The 20,217-nt window shown below is 41.5% G+C and overlaps 1 protein-coding gene across 3 annotated transcripts in view; it reads right to left on the bottom strand.

Moving 5' to 3' along the window:
- The window catches only part of APPL2 (adaptor protein, phosphotyrosine interacting with PH domain and leucine zipper 2), a 668,813-nt gene that overhangs the window by 116,644 nt on the left and 531,952 nt on the right, over positions 1-20,217 (bottom strand). For all 3 annotated transcript variants that reach the window (XM_085653220.1, XM_085653222.1, XM_085653221.1), the window contains exons 12-14: positions 14,000-14,042; positions 12,839-12,895; positions 12,656-12,744 (exon numbers count right to left, since the gene is read on the bottom strand). In XM_085653220.1, coding sequence (XP_085509346.1) covers positions 12,656-12,744; positions 12,839-12,895; positions 14,000-14,042 — 189 coding nt within the window. The remainder of the gene's footprint in view (positions 1-12,655; positions 12,745-12,838; positions 12,896-13,999; positions 14,043-20,217) is intronic.

The raw sequence follows: 20,217 nt of genomic DNA, 5'->3' as shown, positions 1-20,217 counted from the left end.
TACCCCTTACAAGGGACTTACAGGGAGGCCAGAAAGGTACCAATATTGGTAACAATGGTACAGTTTAAGCAAAAGAACACAGGCCCTAGGAACATGATTGGCAGGGACCCTGGACACACTCAGTCAAAGTGCATCAGAAATCTGGCAAAAAGTGGAGGGGGGTTACTGCAACAGAAAGCCGCTTTCCTTAAGTGTCTCAAATAGAGAACCTCCCTCTGGCAGTATTATAGTTTTGGAGGGGACACAGTGTGCCTGTTCTCTGCCAGGGGATTCAACAAGGCAACTGTGCCTTGCTTACCGGCCTCTTGGGTTACTGACGCCACCAATAGGTTGCCATTGTACTGCACCAGAATCAAATAGCAAGGCAACGTTAGGGTCTCCAGGTTTTTCTTCAGTATCTGATTAAAGATTGAAGGACTCTCTATGTGCCCTTATGGGACCCACACCAATCAAGGATTTTACCTAAATATTGGAAATTGAAAAGAAATTGGTTATCCCTATGTAAGTGAATCGAAAAGATTTTTTGACACAGATCAATGACCAAGAACCACTTGGCATTACATGGAAGATGGAAGAGAATCATGACAAGATTCAGTACCACGGAACAACATGGGACTACAATTTGATTTCACATTTCTGAGATCCTGTTCTATCCTCCATTTCTTATTTGGTTTCTGCAAACCCATCACTGAATGGCAAGAACTCCTTAGCATTTGTTTCATGATACCCTATTCTAGCATATCTTTGATAGAAAAGTCCCAGGTTTCATCATTCATAATACATCTTAAGTTGGGAGGTAAGCCTGCCTTCGTTAGGACTGGAACAACCCAACTGTTGCTTCTCATGATTTCAACTTAAAGCCAGAGCTTGAAAAATCATAAAAATGTTACTAGACCTTATTCTAGTAACTTGAATAATCTATTCGACCTAACTGTACTGTGCTTGACCCGTGAAATGGTCTAAAATTGTGTGATCCTAGGCAAATATTTTGTCTTATGGAGCTGCCTTTTTCTTCATTATCACCTAAGAGAGCACCTTCAAATATGCAAGTTCACCATTTCTATTGTACACATATTTACTCTTTATTTACTATACTAAACGTTTGCTCCATTCATAATAAGAAACAAGCCCACATTTATGGTACACATGATCCCTGGCTGGCCTCTTAGTTCACTAATTGCACTGTCATCTGGGCAGTATCAGGAATATTTCCCTGCTGATGTTTAAAAAGTTACTTTTCATAAATATATTACTAAAGCATGATGTGGTAGTGCACTGTCATTTACAGGTAGCACATTTTCCATTTAAATGGCCACAAATATTTACTGATAAAACTATACAGCGCATAAACAATGTTTGGAAATTGGGTTTCAGCAAAAATATTTAAAACTGCCACATCACCAAGTAAAGTGTTCTGATTTGTTTTGATCCTATAAAAATCCTTTTTTTCACCACAGAAATACAAAAATGTGTCTTCATAATTAGTGAGTGAAATATTTAAACAATTCACTTATTAGCTATTTCAGTATTGATTTCCACAAAAAGCCTGAAATCTTACAGCCTTTCATTTCACATGCTTTGTACAACGCAATTCTCACACAGTTTACTTTACAGAATCCTCTAGCTTCAGTTACAGAAAGAAATGTAAATGTAGGAAGACAAAATTAATTTTGACCTCTGTCTCTGAAAGCTGAGCACATGTGACAAGATAACAAGTTTTAAAGTCATCTTTAGTGCTCATTCACTTTGTGAGCAAGCAGAGCACCTGTTGTCAGCTTGCAATAACAGGCGAGTAGACCCTAAAAATAGCTCGTCCTGATTAAATCTAGCTCACCATAGTGAGTGGGCAAGTGGATTTTTCAAGCTCTGTAAAGTCTACATCTTAATTGTGTGTCGCAAGTTCTACAACATCTGGTATGCAATATAACACACTAATCAATTTGTGCAATAGAACACACAAATCAATTTGAAGATTAAATCCTGCTCAACAGATTGACAGGACTTGAGACACATTTACAAACTGGTTATCAGTTTCAAGGGAACCTATTTTTACAGGGACCTTAGCCAAAACTGGGTTCCGTACTTTGTCTGCATTTGACTTGTTTTATCAAGAGCAGCCAGTTAGGGACCTCTACTGTTTTTACAGTAGAGCAGGTATCTCCAGTATCAATTAGAAGTTATATTGGCTGGATACACACATCTCCATCTACATATGGCCCACTCTGGTGTACCTCTAGAACTGTGCCAAGCACACAATCCTCCTCCCCGCTCAGGCATCGTCATTGTGATTGATCAGTGAGACTGTCAAAAACGTGTCCGCAGTTACGAAAGGATTCTGCTGAATCTTGGATTCAACCTGTACATTATGTTTCACATGTTTCTTTGTATCATTGAGGCTTCTGGCACACTAACAGTATATGACTTTTGAATTTACATATTCTGCATTGGCATTGCATTCATGTTTGGCATTTGAATATCATTTTGCACTCGATTTGGATTCAGCCTGCATTCTCTCTTCCAGTGGCCCAATATGACAAGCAGTGGTTTTCTTCAACATGTTTATGCCTATCCCTATATTCAAGTCAGATCCCTTAGCCTCTACCTTGCAAACCAAAATTCAGTTTGTGCCAGCTGGCCACCATCTCGAAGCCCAACTGTCTGCATTGTTGCATCAACAATGGGAACAGAAGGCTACCTTGAATCTGCCATATATGAAACATTCTGACATCCTTTTTGAGCCAACTTAGTCTATGCCAACATGAGTTTCTCCTTAATCTTCCTCTGCTTTGTTTGCAAATTGTCACTGCAATATGTCGTATATCTAATGATCTCATTCATTGACTTTGACTGCCAACAAGTCAGATTCTGCTCAATATGGGAATTTATTTCTGGCTGCAAACAGTGTACGAACTGAGAAAAGAACCCACTAAGATTCTCCCTCTCTTGATTTCAAAGCTTCTATTCTGTCTGAAAACTTGCATCCACCTCTCATAAGAAACATGTTCTTACTCATTGAACTCGAGTGATTCTTTTTATTTTGAGACAATTCAACTCTTTCTCTGGCACCCCAATTTTCAAATGAGCAGTTACCTAGTTATGCTTGTTCATGAAAGTAGGATAAGGTGCATTCACCTGAGCCTCTCTCTGTGGCTCATCATCCGGCCAACTCACACCCATTTTGCACTGTGCTCACAAATGCTAGGGGACCACAATTTCCTGAAATCTATTCAAGTGAACCCAAAACACGTTTGAGATTCTCACAATCCTTTCCTCCTCAGTGTACCATTTGTCAGAATTCTACCTCAACTTCAGAAACAGATCTGTGCGTGAAAAAAAGATCAGTCACTATAGGGCACGTGAATGTATGCAGCTCTGTGCACCTCTATCAATAGAAACTTGCAAGCATCTGAGTCACTAACACCAGTTCTGTCTTCTCACCCTACTCTGCCCCCTCTTTTTTTGATCTTCCTCTTCCCTTCATGCTTTGACCATTGGTTCTTATATTTTTGTACTGTCTCCCACTTTCTAATACATTCCACCAACTCATTAACATACATAATCCCAATCCTTAGCTTCACGCTGAATAAAATAAACAATCAATCAGTAATGATAACACAGAGATCTTCTTCTTTGTCTTAAATTCCCTGTGCCCAGCCAACACGTGTTTCAAAATTGGGGGGATTACCCTGATACTTCTTCAGGGCTGTCTGGCTGACCTACGCTGGTGTGACAAGAAGTGGACCCGGCTGTGTAAGCAAGTATCCTCTGCCACGTGCAGTTTCATACAATTTATATGGTCTCCCGTGATCAGGGTGACCATCTTTAAAATATTGTACATGTTATTCGGTAAATTCCCTGGTGTTCCCTGGTGTTGGGTGTATTCATATGCTCCTCCTTTACTTGTGTACAGGACTAACCATGACTAGTGTGATCAGCTTCTGTGCATAAAGGATCCACTGAACAATAATCCCAGTTAATTAAATCTCATAATAGAAGTTTAATAAGCATCATCTTTTGTGTGGCCTTTGCACCTCAGTCCGGCACCTCAATCTTTAACAGACAAATCGGATGCTAGTTGAATATATCTATCCTGGGCTCTCGGATTTCAACAAATTCAATAACCTAACTCAACTTTGAACAATAAACACATGATTTACAATAAAAAGACACTGATAAACATGGAATAACTTTAAAATCTTCAAAGCAAACACGAGGAGATGATAGACGGAGCGCTGAAACTTTTCAGATACTCACTCCCAATCACAGATCTGGGTTGAATCCATCATCATTCTTTAGCTCACTTCGCCACCCCAGTTCAGACCCAGCTATATGCAAATCAGTCTTGACCCTGTGCCTCATGCGAACAGTCCAGTCCGAACTGCCAAGCCAGGTCTTCCCTGGACCGGAAACAAGCATCCTGGGACTGGTTTTGGGATAACACCCCTCATCAGCCATGCTAGCTTGAAGCCAGTGAGCAAGGGACCCACGTCTGGGCATACCCTGCCAACTTAGGGCGAACAACGCAAACACAAGGAAATGATGGAAAGAGCACTGAAACGTTTCAGGCACTCACCACCAGTCACAGATCTGGGTTGAATTCATCATCTTTCTTTAGCTCACTTGGCCACACCAGTTTAGACCCACCTTCAAACCAAGGTCATTTTAGACACAACTGGATACTGCAACTCAGAATTATCACAAATCCTCAAAATCGCAAACACCACAACACTCAACAACTCACAATCAAAACTGCATAACCAAAATGGAATATCCTATTCATACTCCCACTCCTAGAATACTGGAACACCGTTAATAATGCAAATGGAACTACGGATAATCAAGAACGCAAAATGAATTGGGACAAAACCTTATGTGTGGGAATGACCTTTAAATCATCCAGGCCCCGTCGGTAACCATACTCTGCTACCAGATTTGTTAGCACTTTTCTGTGTGTTTAATTGAAACCTATAAATAGCTATTGGATGGATCAGGAACAGTGTTAATCCCTCAAGACGTTTCGCATTCCACGGTTGAGCCTGATCAACAAAACAATATATTCAATATTATGTGAAGCACATTAGGTTACAAAAAAAGGATGGATAATAATTTTGTTTAATACCATTAAGGTTTATTAAATGTTAGTGGATTACAGTAGGGAAAAATCAAGCTAGCATCAATGAATGGTCAAAATGTGTATGCTTTGATTAATATGCACTTCAAATTAAATCAAAATTTTATGAGCCAGAGACAAAACATGGGGTTCCCCCCAAAAAAAGGACAAGGAAAAGTCAGTCCTCTCTCTGAGAGTACTTTAAAATCTCCTAATCTACTGTGCTATATTCTCTTAATCGCAACTGAAACGCATATGCTTTAACATTGTACACACCCACATGCAGTCCTCATTAAACTGTCCAATCAGGTTAAAGCGAAATTATACAATTACATGCTTGATAAGGTCTCATGTTTTCCCATAATATAAGCCTGTCTCTGCATCTTTCAAATGTGCAATATCTGTAACAGGATAATATACACAGACTAGTCTGTACACTGATGGTGTCTTCTTGAAAACATTCCACGATTATCACAAAGAAAACATTCCTTCACATGGGAAAGAAGGAAAAGACAAACAGCTTACTTAGAAATGAAATGCTCATGTGTCACGAAACAAGATGACAAACAATATAAGCCATTTTAACATTTTGGACTACCTTAGCTATTGTCAATCTAAACATGAATAACATGCAAATGTGGTAAATGATATTCAGATTTCAATGCCATTATCTTGAAGAACCTGGACATGTGACTGATGGAGTGGGAATACTTAAGTGTGCTTTTGGTTGAGGGCTGACCATAAAATCTCTACTGTGACTGCTATAGCACGGTCTAAGTGTAGCTTGCATAGTAGAAATAACAATCAAAAATACTATGCATGTGGAAAGTGTTCCCAAATCCATTTTTATTTCTGCCCTCTAAAAACAGTTTCTCCTGGCTACCAGCACTGTTAACACAAGAATAAAAAAAAAAAAAGAATGATTAGCAAGGACGACAAGCAATGCAAATATCAACGGTTGTAATGGGGAACGTGTGGGTCTGTGGATTGTATTACTGGGGCAGCAAAGGCCTTCTCTATTTCACATAGAATTTTTGACTTTATAATGTTATCTTTGGCACCCAGCAGTAAAGATCATTGTGGTTTAATTTTGTAATATACGTCTTTAAAACAGGCTGCACTCAATGTATTTTTCATTCATTAAAAGTGTTTGAAAGAATGTATTGACTTCTTAAACATGAGCTTAGAATTTTTATGCTGCGTTGGCTTTTTAATTTTTCTGATTAGTCTACCCTTTTGTTACTCACATTCAACATTCTTTGTGAGACCCACCTTCCCTTTACATTTCTGAAACTGCATTGTGTTGAGCTACACATTCAAAACGATTAGTATATTTTTATTTTTTATCTCATTAAAGGGAGAGGTTTAATTTTGTTAACTAGAGATACCCCATTAAAATGACTTATTTTCTTTTCCTCTTTTTAAGGTTGAAGCCTGGTTTGCTATTGACATCTTGGGGACCTTCAGATACTTTCCCTGGGAATGCATTCCACCCATAGCTTACCATTAGCTTTGTGGTTTGCAACTCACACTTGCTCGCTTTCTATTTGCTGGCTCTATTTATTTTACGCTGTCCAGCTTGAGTTCGTTCTTTCCATTGCCCAAACCCTATTTACTGTATTCTGCCACCAGTACTGGATTTCCGTAAACAGGCCTTTAAATCTTATTTTTATCTTTTCACATTTGCTGTGCATTTGAAGGCCGAGATCTGATGTCAGGCTCTGTCTTCCAGAGAGCTTGGTGCTTACTTTTCTTTCTCGGACTTCAGACTTCAAAGTGAGAGAATTTATGTGACAATCACGCTGGCTGCTGGGGGGTGTGTGCTTGAGGAAGACTGTACTATGTGTTTTTTTGTCCAGAAAACAACACAAATAAAATGTCTATAAATGAAGTGTGCAGATTTTGCAGAATATATCAGAATTAGAAAAGCAAAAATGAAGCACATTTTTGTGTCATTCTGAAAAGCGGTGGAAAAAAATATTTCGATACAAACAAAACTAATCATTACACTAGGTGGTGACATTTCCACACATTATCGTTTGTGCGCTGTATACTTTTATCAGTATGTGTGTGCAAATGTAATGGTCAATTCAATTGAAGATTTGTTGTCTGTAATGGCAGTGCACTACCACACCATACATACTCTTATTAATAAACAACTGACAGGCTATATTGAGGAAAATAATATCCTGGACTCCTCTCACTTTGGTTTTAGGTTGGAACACAGCACAGAAATGGCCTTGGTTGCCGTGACAGATTAGAGGTTCTCTGGATGCTAACATCCCCACTCTGCTGGTGTTATTAGTCATCAGCAGCTTTTGATACTGTTTCTCATGATAAGCTGTTGTTCAAGTAAAATGAGATAGGGATATATGGAACGGCTTTAAAATGGTTTCAGGATTTCCTGTCTAATAGATATCAGGTGATTTCATTGGGTACTTTAAGTCACGTACAATGGTGGTTTATAAAGGTGCACCCTAGGGTTCTTGCCTGAGCCCTACCTTGTTAAACATATATGTAGCCCTGTTAGCCAACATCAGATCTTTCGAGTTTGAAATCCTGTTCTACGCTGATGACATGCAACTGGTTATTTCTTTTGACAACATTGTGGACAAAGTGAAAGAATGCTTTTCAAATGGGTTGAAGGTGGTGGCATAGTGGATGTCCGAGAACTATTTCCAGCTAAACGCTGAAAAGAAAGAGGTCATGCCCTTTGGGAAAGCCCAAAAACTTTGGACTCCCAATTGGTGGCCTCCTGGTTTAGGTAGTGCCCCGACTCCCAGTCAAGTTGTAAAAAATCTAGGCATTAAATTAGATCAAGCCTTGACAATAAAAGAGCAGATCCTATCTACAGCGGGCACCTGCTTTTGCATGTTGCGGCTTTTAAAGAAAGCCTTGCCTTTTCTTCCGCTGGCAGCTAGAAAGACCCTGGTACAGGCTCTCGTTGTCAGCCTGCCTGACTATGGTAATGCTTTTGGCTGCTGCCAATGAGACATTACTCTCTAAACTACAGGTTGTGCAGAATAGTGTTGTAAGGCTCATCTGTAATCTTCCTCCAAGATCTGCACTTCTTCTTCTCTCTTAAAAGCACTAGACTGGTTACCAGTCAGAAAGAGAATTATATTCAAGATCTGCTGCCTCACCCACAGAGCACTAAAGAGGAAAGGACCAAGATACTTACACCATAAGGTTAAACGTCATCTTCCTATTAAAAATAAGCAATCCAAGGACAAAGAGATGCTCTCTATTCCCTGCAGCCAGTGTTGAAGGTGTTGAGGCACATCCTCATCCTACTTGGCCCCTACTTATTAGAATTGTTTGCTCATGCACATTCTAATCTGTTCTGATTATATCAAATTTAAGGAACGTTTTAAAACGTTCTTATTTTAATTTCTGCATTTCTGTTCCTGCTACAGTGTTCTCTTGCAGCGCCAACACTCCACTTCACTCTACTCTACACTACTCCACACTACATAAGTGCACTCTACTCTGCTTCAATCTACGCCACTTCACTCAATGCCTCTCCACTCCGCGCCATTGCACTTTATCCCACACTGCCCTACTATGCACCACTGCACTATTTGCCACTGCAGTCTACACCACTCCACTTTATGACACTCTACTCTGCAACACTGCACTCAATGCCATTAACTCTACGCCAATGTACTCTACTCTGTAACATTCCATTCTACGTCACTCTAATCTTCTCTTCTCTCTACTCCGCTCTACTGTACACAATCTTCACTACGCCACTCCACTCTCCACCACTCCACTCAGCGCACTTCACTCTACGCCAATGCACTCTACACCACTTTACTCCAAACCAATGCACTTTATGCCACTGCATTCTACGCTGACCTACTCTGCACCAATGCACTCTACGCCTTTGTACTCAATGTCACTGCACTATACGCCTCTTTATTCTACTATGCACCACTGCACTCTATGCACTGCTCTCTATGCCATTCTACTCTAAACCACGCTACACCACTGCACTCTACCATATACCACTGCACTTTATGACAGTGTACTCTGCAACACTGCACTCTGTGCCACTGCAATATACTCTGGACCACTCTACGCTACTCTACTCTACCTCACTTCACTCTACACCACTTTACTCAAAACCAATGCACTCTATGCCACTGCATGCTATACCAATCTACTCTGCACTACTGCACTCTAAGCCATTGTATTCAATGTCACTGCACTCTGCCCCTCTTTATTCTACACTGCACCACTTTACTCTATGCCATTGCTCTCTACGCCACTATACTTTAAAGGACGCTACACCACTGCACTCTACCCCACTCAGCCATATACAACTGCACTCTACGACAGTTTACTCTGCAACACTGCACTCTGCTACTGCCATCTACTCTGCGCCACTCTACTCTACACCATTTTACTCAATGCCAACATATTCTATGCCACTGCACTCTACACCAATCTATTCTGCATCACTGCACTGTATGCTACTATACTGTACTCTATGCCACTCTACAACATTTCACTCTGTCACTTTACTCTGCACCCCTCTACAACACTGCACTCTACATCCTACACCAATGTACTTCTTGCCATTCTACACAACTGCACTCTATGACACTCTACACTGCACTCTATGCCACTGCACCACTCAACTCTGCAAAACCCTACTGCATTCTACGCCAATGCACTCTATGCCACTACAATCCACTGTGCACAACTACACTCTTTAACACGGCATCCTAAACCTCTTCACTTTACACCCCCCTTCTCTGCACCACTCTACTATGCCACTATACTCTGCAACACTGCACTCTATGCCACTCCACTCTGCACCACTCTGCTCCATGCCACTACTCTATGCAACTGCACTCTACCCTGCATCACTCCACGTCACTTCACTGTACTCTTAAAAAATCTATTCTACAGCGGTGCACTCTATGCCACTGAACTCTAAGACACTCCACTATATGATGCATCACTCTATGCCACTCTACACCACTGCACCAATGCACTCAACACCAATTTACTCAAAACCAATACACCATACACCACTGCACTCTATGTCAACTACTGAGCAGTCTACGCCAATACACTCTACTCAGCAATACTCTATTCCACTGCACTTTACGCCACTACAAGCTATGCCACTTTACACCATTGCACCATTAGTCAATGCACTCTCAGCCACTTTATACTACTCTCCACCACTGTAATCCATGCCATTGCTTTCTGTACCACTCTACTCTGCGCAACTGCCCTCTACTCTGCACCAAGCCACTCTACCGCACACCACTCCACTCTGAAACAATCTAATCTACACCACTCCACTCTAAACCAATGCCCTCTATACCACTGCACTCTACGCCAACTATTTTGCACCACTGCACTCTACCCCACTATACTCTACAACACTCAATGCCACTGCATGCTACAACACTCTACTCTGTGCAACCCTGCTCTGTGCAACTCTATGCCATGCACTCTCTGACACTCTACTCTGCAAGACGGCACTCTCTGCCACTGAACTCAATGGCACTCTACTCTGTGCCACTGCACTCTATGCCATTGCACAATACGTTACTGAACACTAAAAAAACTCTACACCAGTACACTTCACTCCACACCAATCTATTCTACTCTGCACCACTGTACTCTACTCCACTGCTCTCTACAACACTACTCAGCAAGATTGCACTGTCTGCCACTGAGCTCAATGTCACTCTTCTCTGCACCACTTTCTAAACCACTGAATGCTATACCACTCTACACCATTGTGCTCTATGTCACTGCACTCTACGTCACTCTATTCTACTGTGCAATACTGTAAGAGTACTGTAGAGTGGTGCAGAGAGCAGTTGCGTAGAGAACTGCTCTCTGCACCACTCTAATCTGCACCACCCAACTCTATGCCACTACACTCTGCATCACTCCACACCACTCTATTCTATTCTGCACCACTGCACTCTACTTTACACCTCTGTACTCTACCTTGAACCACTCCACTCTACTTCACTCTACTCATACAATCTACTCTACACCACTGCAATCTGCACTGCACCACTCTGCTCTACGCCACTCTGCTCTACCCTCACGGATCTGTATGCCAATGCACTCTACACCCCTTTACTGAAAACCAATGCACTCTATGCCCATCTACTCTGCACCAAAGTACTTCATGCCACTTCACTCTATTTTATGAAATTCCACTCTGACTTTCTACTCCACTCTACAACATTACACCACTCAACAACCCTCTACGCAACTCCCTCTATGCCACTTTACTCCACTCTAATCTATGACACTCTACGCCACTCCAGTCTATGCCACTTCACTCCATTCTACACTACTCGACTCTACATCACACTATGCTATTCTACTCTCCGACACTACTCCACGCCACTCTACGAAAATCTTCTCCACTCTATGTTAGTCTACTTTACAACACTCTATGCAACACCCTCTATGCCACTCATCTCTACGACACTCTATGCCACTCCAGTCTACATCTCTCTACTCCTCTTTGACCTTCTACTCCACTCTAAGCCACTCAAAACTACTCCCCTCTACGCCCTTCCACTCTATGACACTCTACTCCCTCCACGACACAACTCTACACCTCTTTATGAATCTGATACTCCACTCTCCTTTGCCACACTAACTTTTAGCCATATTGAAGAGCAGCCACGCTGGTGTACAACATGGTTAAAACATATTGTCAAAGCCAATACCTCTTACATAGGCGAGACCTATTGGCTTTGCCAATACTTGTTTTTTTTTTACATTTTCCAGTCAAAGGATTTTACTGGATACAGTGAAATGTGGTGCTGTTTTTCACTGAGAGATCTGATTGCCAATAACAAAACATTTACGTGATCCTATACCAGTTAGTGCAAACGAGCTCGTTAGTGATGTTTGTTTTTCAAATACATTTTGGCAAGGAGATCTAAAGAAAAAATAAATGCATATGCCCCATTAAATCAGATTTTTATCCGTAGCACAGAAATGGTTGCTACAGAACTCCGCAAACACTACTGATCAACAAGATACCTTTATGTACAACATATATGAAAAACAAAATATTTACATAAGCGAGTTTTCTTTAGGCCCCAAAAGGGGTGTGGAAAGAGCTGTATAAATACCAAAACAATACAAGACGGAGAGAGAGAGGACGTCTACCTCGTTCACGTTATTTCTGTCTGCAACATTTTTAAAACAGTAACTTGAATTTACCAACAAACATAAACAATACTAGTAAGGCCTAAAAGTCGATGATGCACCCCTGCGCTCCGTCCAGCCAACGTATCTAAGGGGTTAACACAGGTCCTTTCACTACCTCTGTCGCAGGGGGGCCAAACATTCAGATACCACTTATTCAGCCAATAACTCTCTGTGAGATGTGGAGACTCAGTGGTCCCTCCATCACATTCTGCAGAGAGGCAAGTGATCACAAATTGGGAATCATTGATGCTTCAATGACAGTAATTTGTAATAGACTAACCTGCAGGGAATACACATCAGCGTGGTACAAAACTCCTGCACAAAAACGTGCCTTACCTGGTTGTCACAGTCTCGTGGCGCTTCTCAAAGCTTGTGACCGGTGTCACCGCCTCCTGGGCCGTCTGATTTAACTTGATGGCAACTGCCTAAGACAAGAAAACCCACATAGGTCACTCTTTCAAGTGATGGAATCTGTTTGTAGAGCAACCAGCATTACAGGAAAAGTGCAGAAGTAGTTACCTCGGGATTGTCTGTCAAGTAGATCTGCCTTGAAATGTTATTGATTGTGCATATCCACTGCAGAGAAAAATAAATGGATTACAACTCACACCAATACAATAAAACGTTTCAAAATAAAAAAAACACCAATGCACTAAAGCACAGTAAAGATGCCTCCACATTTCGAAAATAGAAACGAAATAAATATAAAGGCATTTAATTGTGTAGGATAAATAGCTTACAGATGCTTTGGTGGTTTTGTGGGCTACTGAGCTTTTTTTGTGGCCGCTATAAGGGCTGGCCTTTGCTCGGATAGCCCATGGGCAAAATCAAATTTCGAGCCCTCTTACCTTTCACCAAAAGCACAGACATTTGTTGGGACATCAGGACTGGACCTCAGTGTGCCACAGGTGAGGGACTAGTTTGCCCATGTCAAAGGGTGGCTCTGGCAGCTATAAAATGCCCTATAAAAATGTGAAGCTTATGTCGAGGGCATTAAGCGATTTAGGTTCGCCCAGGAAGTCAAAGCAAGTGATATGCATCAATTGTTGCAGGATACGTGCCACTATCTTTCAAAGCCCTGGGATCTAGTTCCAGGGATCATGTCCCACCCTCAATGAAGGAATTGACAACAAACCTAGGACCATGCAACACTTTGAAACAAAGGTTTGCATTCATCAACACTCTTAGCCATGGGTTTGACTTCCAGTGTTGAAGACCATAAGATAGATCAAGCTAAGAATATAGCACACAACAATGGAGGTCATGAAAGATTCTTGGCGAAGCATATGGAATTCAAATCTGGGGGCTCAGTGATACTGCCAGCCAAGAATCTAGGACTAAATTTAAAGAACCATCTGACGCCCTCTGCAGTGGTGACAAAGCAACGTTTTCAGCCAGAACACTATAATCCAGGGCTTTGGGTCATATGGCACACTCCTGAGCATCCGGCATCTAAAGCTGGAATTAAGTGATACCCTGCGAAAGATCTGAAGTCCAAGCATCACCTTTGTCCGAGTAACTGCTACCGAATGCTAGGGGGATGGGACTGTTTCAGCTATTGAGCTGGCATAGAACACTGAAGCTTATGCTACATTCTCATGCAAGGGAAAGCAACTTCTACTAATATGCTATCTATGAAACGTATGGTCAAAACTTTTTTATGAATCATATAGTGATTACCTCTTCATATTCTTTTTTTCCTTCTGCTTGAAGAATTGTGTTCCTTTAATTTAGAAAAATAAATATATAGTGATGTTATTCAAATCAAAGTTAACACATTGACATGCAAATACTGGTGACAGATTATAACAATAAATTGGTTCGAACATTTCAATGACCTCAGCGAGAGTCTGCTGTAGGACCTTTGTGAGTATTGGATACACAATCCGTTACCTTTGCGACTTCTGTTGCGTGTGTGTGTTTTGACCTGTGTGTTTGCTTTTTGACCTTTAACATGTGTGGCTGCTGTGTGATCTTTGACCTGCCCGATGCATGTATGAACTTTAGCTTGTGATGTACAAGTAACTGTAGGCATACTAAGGGACAGATGTGATAAAAGACAGATCACAAGAAGTGGTCGCAAATTGCGCTGATATTTTGCGACCTATCTATGTCTTTGTTATGTCACCCATGTACTAATACGTCCCATTGCAAAATCTACAGTCTCACAGGGTCACCGAATGACTAATATTAATAATGCAGGTCACTATTTACAACCCTCTCTAATGGCCTACACAACACCAGCAATAGTGGCTTGTAACAGCAGTCAACTATCCCTGTGTTTGCATTTCCAAACATTTTTTTTTTCATTAAGAAAGAAGCAATCCTTGTTCCTTAAAGGAACTAGTGATGATTTAAAGAAAAAAATCCCATTTGGGAAACCTTTGATGGACCACTGCCTAGAGTCTTTTCTGGCTCGCAAAATGGGATTGACACATATCTAAAAGCCATTTTGCAAACTGCATGGTTTGCTATCGCAAAATGGCTTTGTACATCTAGCCCTTAGTTCTCAGTTTGGCATTTTGTCTGCAAAGTAATGCGGCCAATCTCATGACGTGGAAGAAAAATATATTAAAAAATGACTTGTCTTTTTGGTACATCTGTTGTCACAGAAGAACATGGAACCGTTTGCTTGGTCCCAGCAGACACACGTTGTGCAAGGAGGGCAGATTCTCAATTCTCAAATGAAAAAATAGCTATTCTGGAACATAAAAGTGCAAGAGTTCCAATTCTTAATGAAATTGATGGGTTTTGTTAAAGGAGCCAGACGCAAATTTCTGCTTTGGAAGGAAATCTTGTCTTGCAGACCGCAGAATACCAAGAAGCAAAAGATCTTCACTGAAACTCCCAAACCTGTTTTTTGTACGGGAGATTTATGCAGCTTTATAAAGCTAGAGGTAGGATTGTGTATCCTTACTTAAAATCCCTTTTGGTCAAGGCATTGAGTTAGTTGTTGAACTGTGTCTCTCTTTGACACTAGGTAGCACTTAGGAGGCACTTGGTTTAGGCTGTACATGTGAGGTAGATACTTGGCAGAAAGAACAGTGAGGACGGCCTGACTGTATGCCATTACTTCTCTTAGTATGGGTACTTTATCCCATATATGCCCATAGAGTATATGCTTCACCTGGAGGCCAAAGGACTGTCTGCGTAAGGAAAGGTGACCACCGACGTCAAAAACATCTCACAAACGAAAAGAAAGGAAAATAAATACTTGATTCAGCTGGAGGTTTCATTTCGAGTTTGGGCAAAACACAGTGCTCAAAACCGGTGTATATTGTGGCAGTCCACAGGCTCCTTTTTGAAGTGAGGTTCATGGATTGAGATAGGGAAGGGAGCTCTTTCAGTGTTCTGTGTCCTGAGGAGAACCCTCAAAGAAAAGGGCCAGGGTTCGAAACGCGCCAACAGCTTCTTTTACGGCCAAATAAGTGCTTAATACATGTGTTACCACTGTTTGCTCTCTATTAAGAATGGTTGAAAAGCTCTGAAAAGAATATTGTATGTGAGCTCAGTTGGGTCACTATTTGGCGATCGCTCCTGCCGCTACATTTGCATTTTTCGTAGTCAGGGGCACTATGGTATTCTTGCAGTTTCAAATGTACAGAACCCGAGCTTATAAAATTATATTTTTTTTGTTATGTGGTGAATATGTATAATTTATGTGTGATGTAATTTACATGTTTGTAGATATATGTTTGCATTTTGAAATTGTGTGATTCCTGTGTATGGTGAAAAAGCAATGAAATTCTAAAAAAGTAGTCAGGTTCTTAAAAAAAAACGTTTTAAAAAAAACATACTTTGTACTTTATAATAAAAAACTGATTTTTTTCAATTTATCATATTAATTGAGTTGTGTGGTCATAAAATGAATGGGTGATTGAATGAGAATCAGTATTGGCATTTTTTCTGTTGTGCTGTAGTTTTGGCCCAGCCTTACTGATTATAGGCCAAACCCTTTCTTGGTATGAGATATATAGTATGCTGTGGCATATACATTTTAGAGAGTTTTTTGGTGGCATGGGGATTTGGTGGGGGTGGGGTTGTGGGGGAGGGAGAGAGAGAGAAGAGTGAGAGAGAGAGAGAGAGTGTGAGAGAGTGTGAGAGAGAGAGAGTGAGGTCAAACTTAGTATGGTGTAGATCTGAAGCCTGACAGAAAAGCTCTGTGAGGCGGTGTCCACTGAATTTGAGAATGATGAGCTTAGAAAATAAGATGAAAGATAAGCAGCAAACGGGGACTGAGAATGAAGTCTGGAAGTAGCAGAGCAGAAGACAGTTTCTACCCACAAGAATCTTTATGGGAATAGTTCCGGGGTGGAATTTTATTTGAGTGAATCTACTTGGAGGATCTCCCTCATGCTAGTCTGGAGTTTTGGTCCAGAAATAGACTACCAACCATTACATTAAGAAACAAATCAAGAGTTTGGGCGTATGGTTTGACCATAATCTTACTTTCACAGTGCAAGCACGCAAAGTTGCTGCTAGCTGCTATGGCCTTCTCAGAATGATAAGGAAGATTCTTCCTCTTCTTCCGTTTGAAGCCAGGCGGATGCTGGTCCAAGCTCTTATTCTATCTCGGCTGGATTATGCGAATGCAGTTTACCTGGGGGCGCCACAAGGAACTACAAAGATCTTACAGACTGTCCAGAACTGTGCGGCTCGTCTTTTAATGCATGTCCCGAAATGTTGTTCTGCTAAAACAGCTCTCTCCCGGTTGCATTGGCTTCCGGTTCAGGAAAGAATCAGGTTTAAGGCAATGTGTATTATTCACAGGTCTATTGCTGGGATTGGCCCTCCTATTATCCAGCCTATGGTACAATTATACCGCACCAATAGAACCCTGAGATCCAATAATAAACAACTTCTCGTAGTTCCTAGGATTAAACGGGCACGGACGGGAGGCCGGCGGTTCCCATACAATGCAGCTAAGGTCTGGAACCAGCTTCCAGACCCTGTCCGTCTTGAACCTGACTTTCTCAGGTTCAGGAAGCAGTTGAAGACCTTTCTCTTTCCATGATCAGTGGTGAATGATTAGATGCCACAGAAAGCGCTGGGATGCCCTCGGGTAGCCATGCGCTATATAATTGTGTTTTCATTCATTCATACAGCAATGTGATGCTGCAAGGTAAGAGGTAACTCCTTTAAAATAATGTAAGGGTGGATCAACGGGAACCTTTGTTTAAGCAACATTTTTAGAAGGTATAACCACCACAGTGGCTTACTGTCATGCCAGCTGGTCAGAATGAACGACACAATGCAGAACGGGACCCAGTTAAGTCAACTTGGTATTTCCCAAGTACCTGAAACTAGGTATTTGGCAGGATGTGAGTGATGTCGTACTTTTACAAAACAGATAAAGGTGAGTGAATTTTCCTCTACAGAGAGAAGGCCATTCTCAGAAAACTCCATTAAAGTTCAAATGAAGCACTGGTAACTTACTGCAGCATTTCAATGAACTCCACCATTGCCCTGAAGAGGTTAGAATTACGGTCTACATTTGGGTTGAAGATCCACACCTTGATCCAGTCAACCACATGCTCGAAGTCTTGACTGGCTTTGGCCAATCCCAAATAGTCATTGGTCACACGCACAGGGCAAACCAGTCTAGATCTTATATCTTCTTCACCTGTGAGATAATATTTTATATAAACCTCAATCTGATACCACAGAATCTTGGTCTTTAGGGCCGGATTTAGAGTTTAGAGTACAGGCCATGATTTCTCCATCATGGAGGAACTGATCGGTCCTTCAAGCTGATGGAATATCGTCCACCATGTGTAACGTTTGTGTGCAAGGACCGCTGTCCATCATGATGGAGTAGGTCCTGATAGTCAATACGGTAATCAGTTTCCCTGTCAACCATTGACTGATAAAACTCCATCAACGCTGGTATGGTGTTCATCTGTCTGCCATATTTAGAGTTGTTCATTTTCAGAGTGGGACAAGGAAACATCAGAACGGAGTACAGCAATGTCTGACATGATTTCAGACAGCAGACATGTTTGTCATGTTGACAGATCTATCAACACAAACACTAATGCTGTATATTAACTTACCAATTACACCTGCACCTCGCACTACGAAAGGTACTACTTTAACCACACAAACAATTTACCACTCTCAACTCACACCAGCAGCACACACACACATTTCAGTAGTTTTTCTTTTTTTCTCACCAAAATGTCTGTTAGCAGAGTTGTTTGGAACCCTAGTCCATACAACAACCATGAGGCAGAGAGGGAAACCGGGGAACAAAATAATGGATAAGATCATGCTGTCTCCAATAAGAGGCTTTCGCAGGAAGACATATACAGGTGCTGGAATGATCTGCAGGGAAGAGTATGTTTTTTTCCTTTCAGGGCACACCAAGATGCCCTGGCAACTGGTGATGTTTCATTGAGTCCCCTCGACCTCATGCTCTGGGAAGAAAAGTTGTTGACCACAATGAAGGCATTGTGGAAATTCCTGGAGGAGTGGAGACTGGTATGTTCGAAAACTTAACACTAACCAATTCACCCTGTCTGCACTATGGCACTCAGATTCTCTAACGCAAATCTTTACTAATGGCAATCTATTAACACAACTTTTAAGCATGATGTCTGTCACTACTACAAAATACATTAACTATTCACTAACTACCATCTTGCATTGGATGAATGACTCATTGAGAGTAAATGGTTTGAAAATCGAAGTTCTACTGCCATAATTCTCCTTGTACTTCGGCCTTCTAGTCCTCCTTGCCAGAAGATACTCCTACTCCCGCTGAAAAAATACATAGTTGACGGCAAATCTCAAATCAAGGCTGTTACTGCCACCTGCTCTACCAACTGAAGAATCTTGAAAGGCTCCTTCCTTAAACCACTTACGGTCAATGTCTCCATGAACTCGAGAAGAGACTATGCAAATGCCTACTATCTCGGTGTTTGGGTAACATGCAGACTGCAATGGTGCAAAACATGGCAGTCAGGCTGGTTCAGATCTTAAAAAGGCAAAACAGGACCTTGGAGGCTTGTTGACCCCTGACTCACGGTCACCAAACTCGTTCAGTTTAAGACTCTGTGCCTCTGCTGATGAGACTTTTACACAGCAAGCCCCACATTCCTTAACAACCAGCTTCCATTAACATTTTTCCTGACCCTTCCTCCGGTCCAATCAGCTTTTTATTTGACTGGTCCATGTCACGTTAGGGCTAAGTTGGGAGGCCAAGCCTTTTCTGTCACGTTCCCCTTTTCGTGGAATTATATTCCCATTCATTTAAGTCAGGTAGAGAATTATCTTTAATTTGGGATATCATCAAAAAAATATTTCATCTGAGCCTCTGGCTGTTTTCTATCAATTTCTTTCAATGGTGGGGTGCACAGAGAATTGTTTGGGTCTGAATTCTGGATCTGAATATAGGACAATCTCCTCCGAAAGCCACCTTGCTAGCCGGTGAGCAGAAAAAACAAAGCTGGAACATACCCTCCCCAAGAGGGGAAAAAAGCCAGTGGCAGAAAAACCTCCAGAAACTTGCCTAACATCAACAGCGTTAGGTGCCAGCAAGATGATGGGAATTTAGTGAAAAGTGAACTAAAAAAAAACAGACTAAGGTTCAGGAGATTTGCGATGCACTATGATTTTTAGCATGCTTAAGTAAGGAAATAAGACCTGGAAGGAAAGTTAGGGCCCAAGAAGGCCATTCTCCCATGCCAGTTTAGAAAGTAACTATAATTTCCTATGGAACTGTGGCTATAATGGACTGGTTTGTGACTAGGAAGTCCTGCCCTCTCACAGCACCACCATTTCCTGTGACAATTCCTCCCCACTGCTCAGAGGAGTATGCAGGCCCTCAGAATACTCCTGCGCCACCTCCCTGGACTAGAATCTCCTTAAAACCGCACCACAAACATGAGGAGAAGAGA

Source organism: Triturus cristatus, chromosome 4_1 (assembly GCF_964204655.1).
Source record: "Triturus cristatus chromosome 4_1, aTriCri1.1, whole genome shotgun sequence".
In the NCBI taxonomy this organism is placed as follows: Eukaryota; Metazoa; Chordata; class Amphibia; order Caudata; family Salamandridae; genus Triturus; species Triturus cristatus.
Note: the sequence above shows the minus strand (reverse complement) of the source record. Positions and strands in the feature narration are given on the sequence as shown.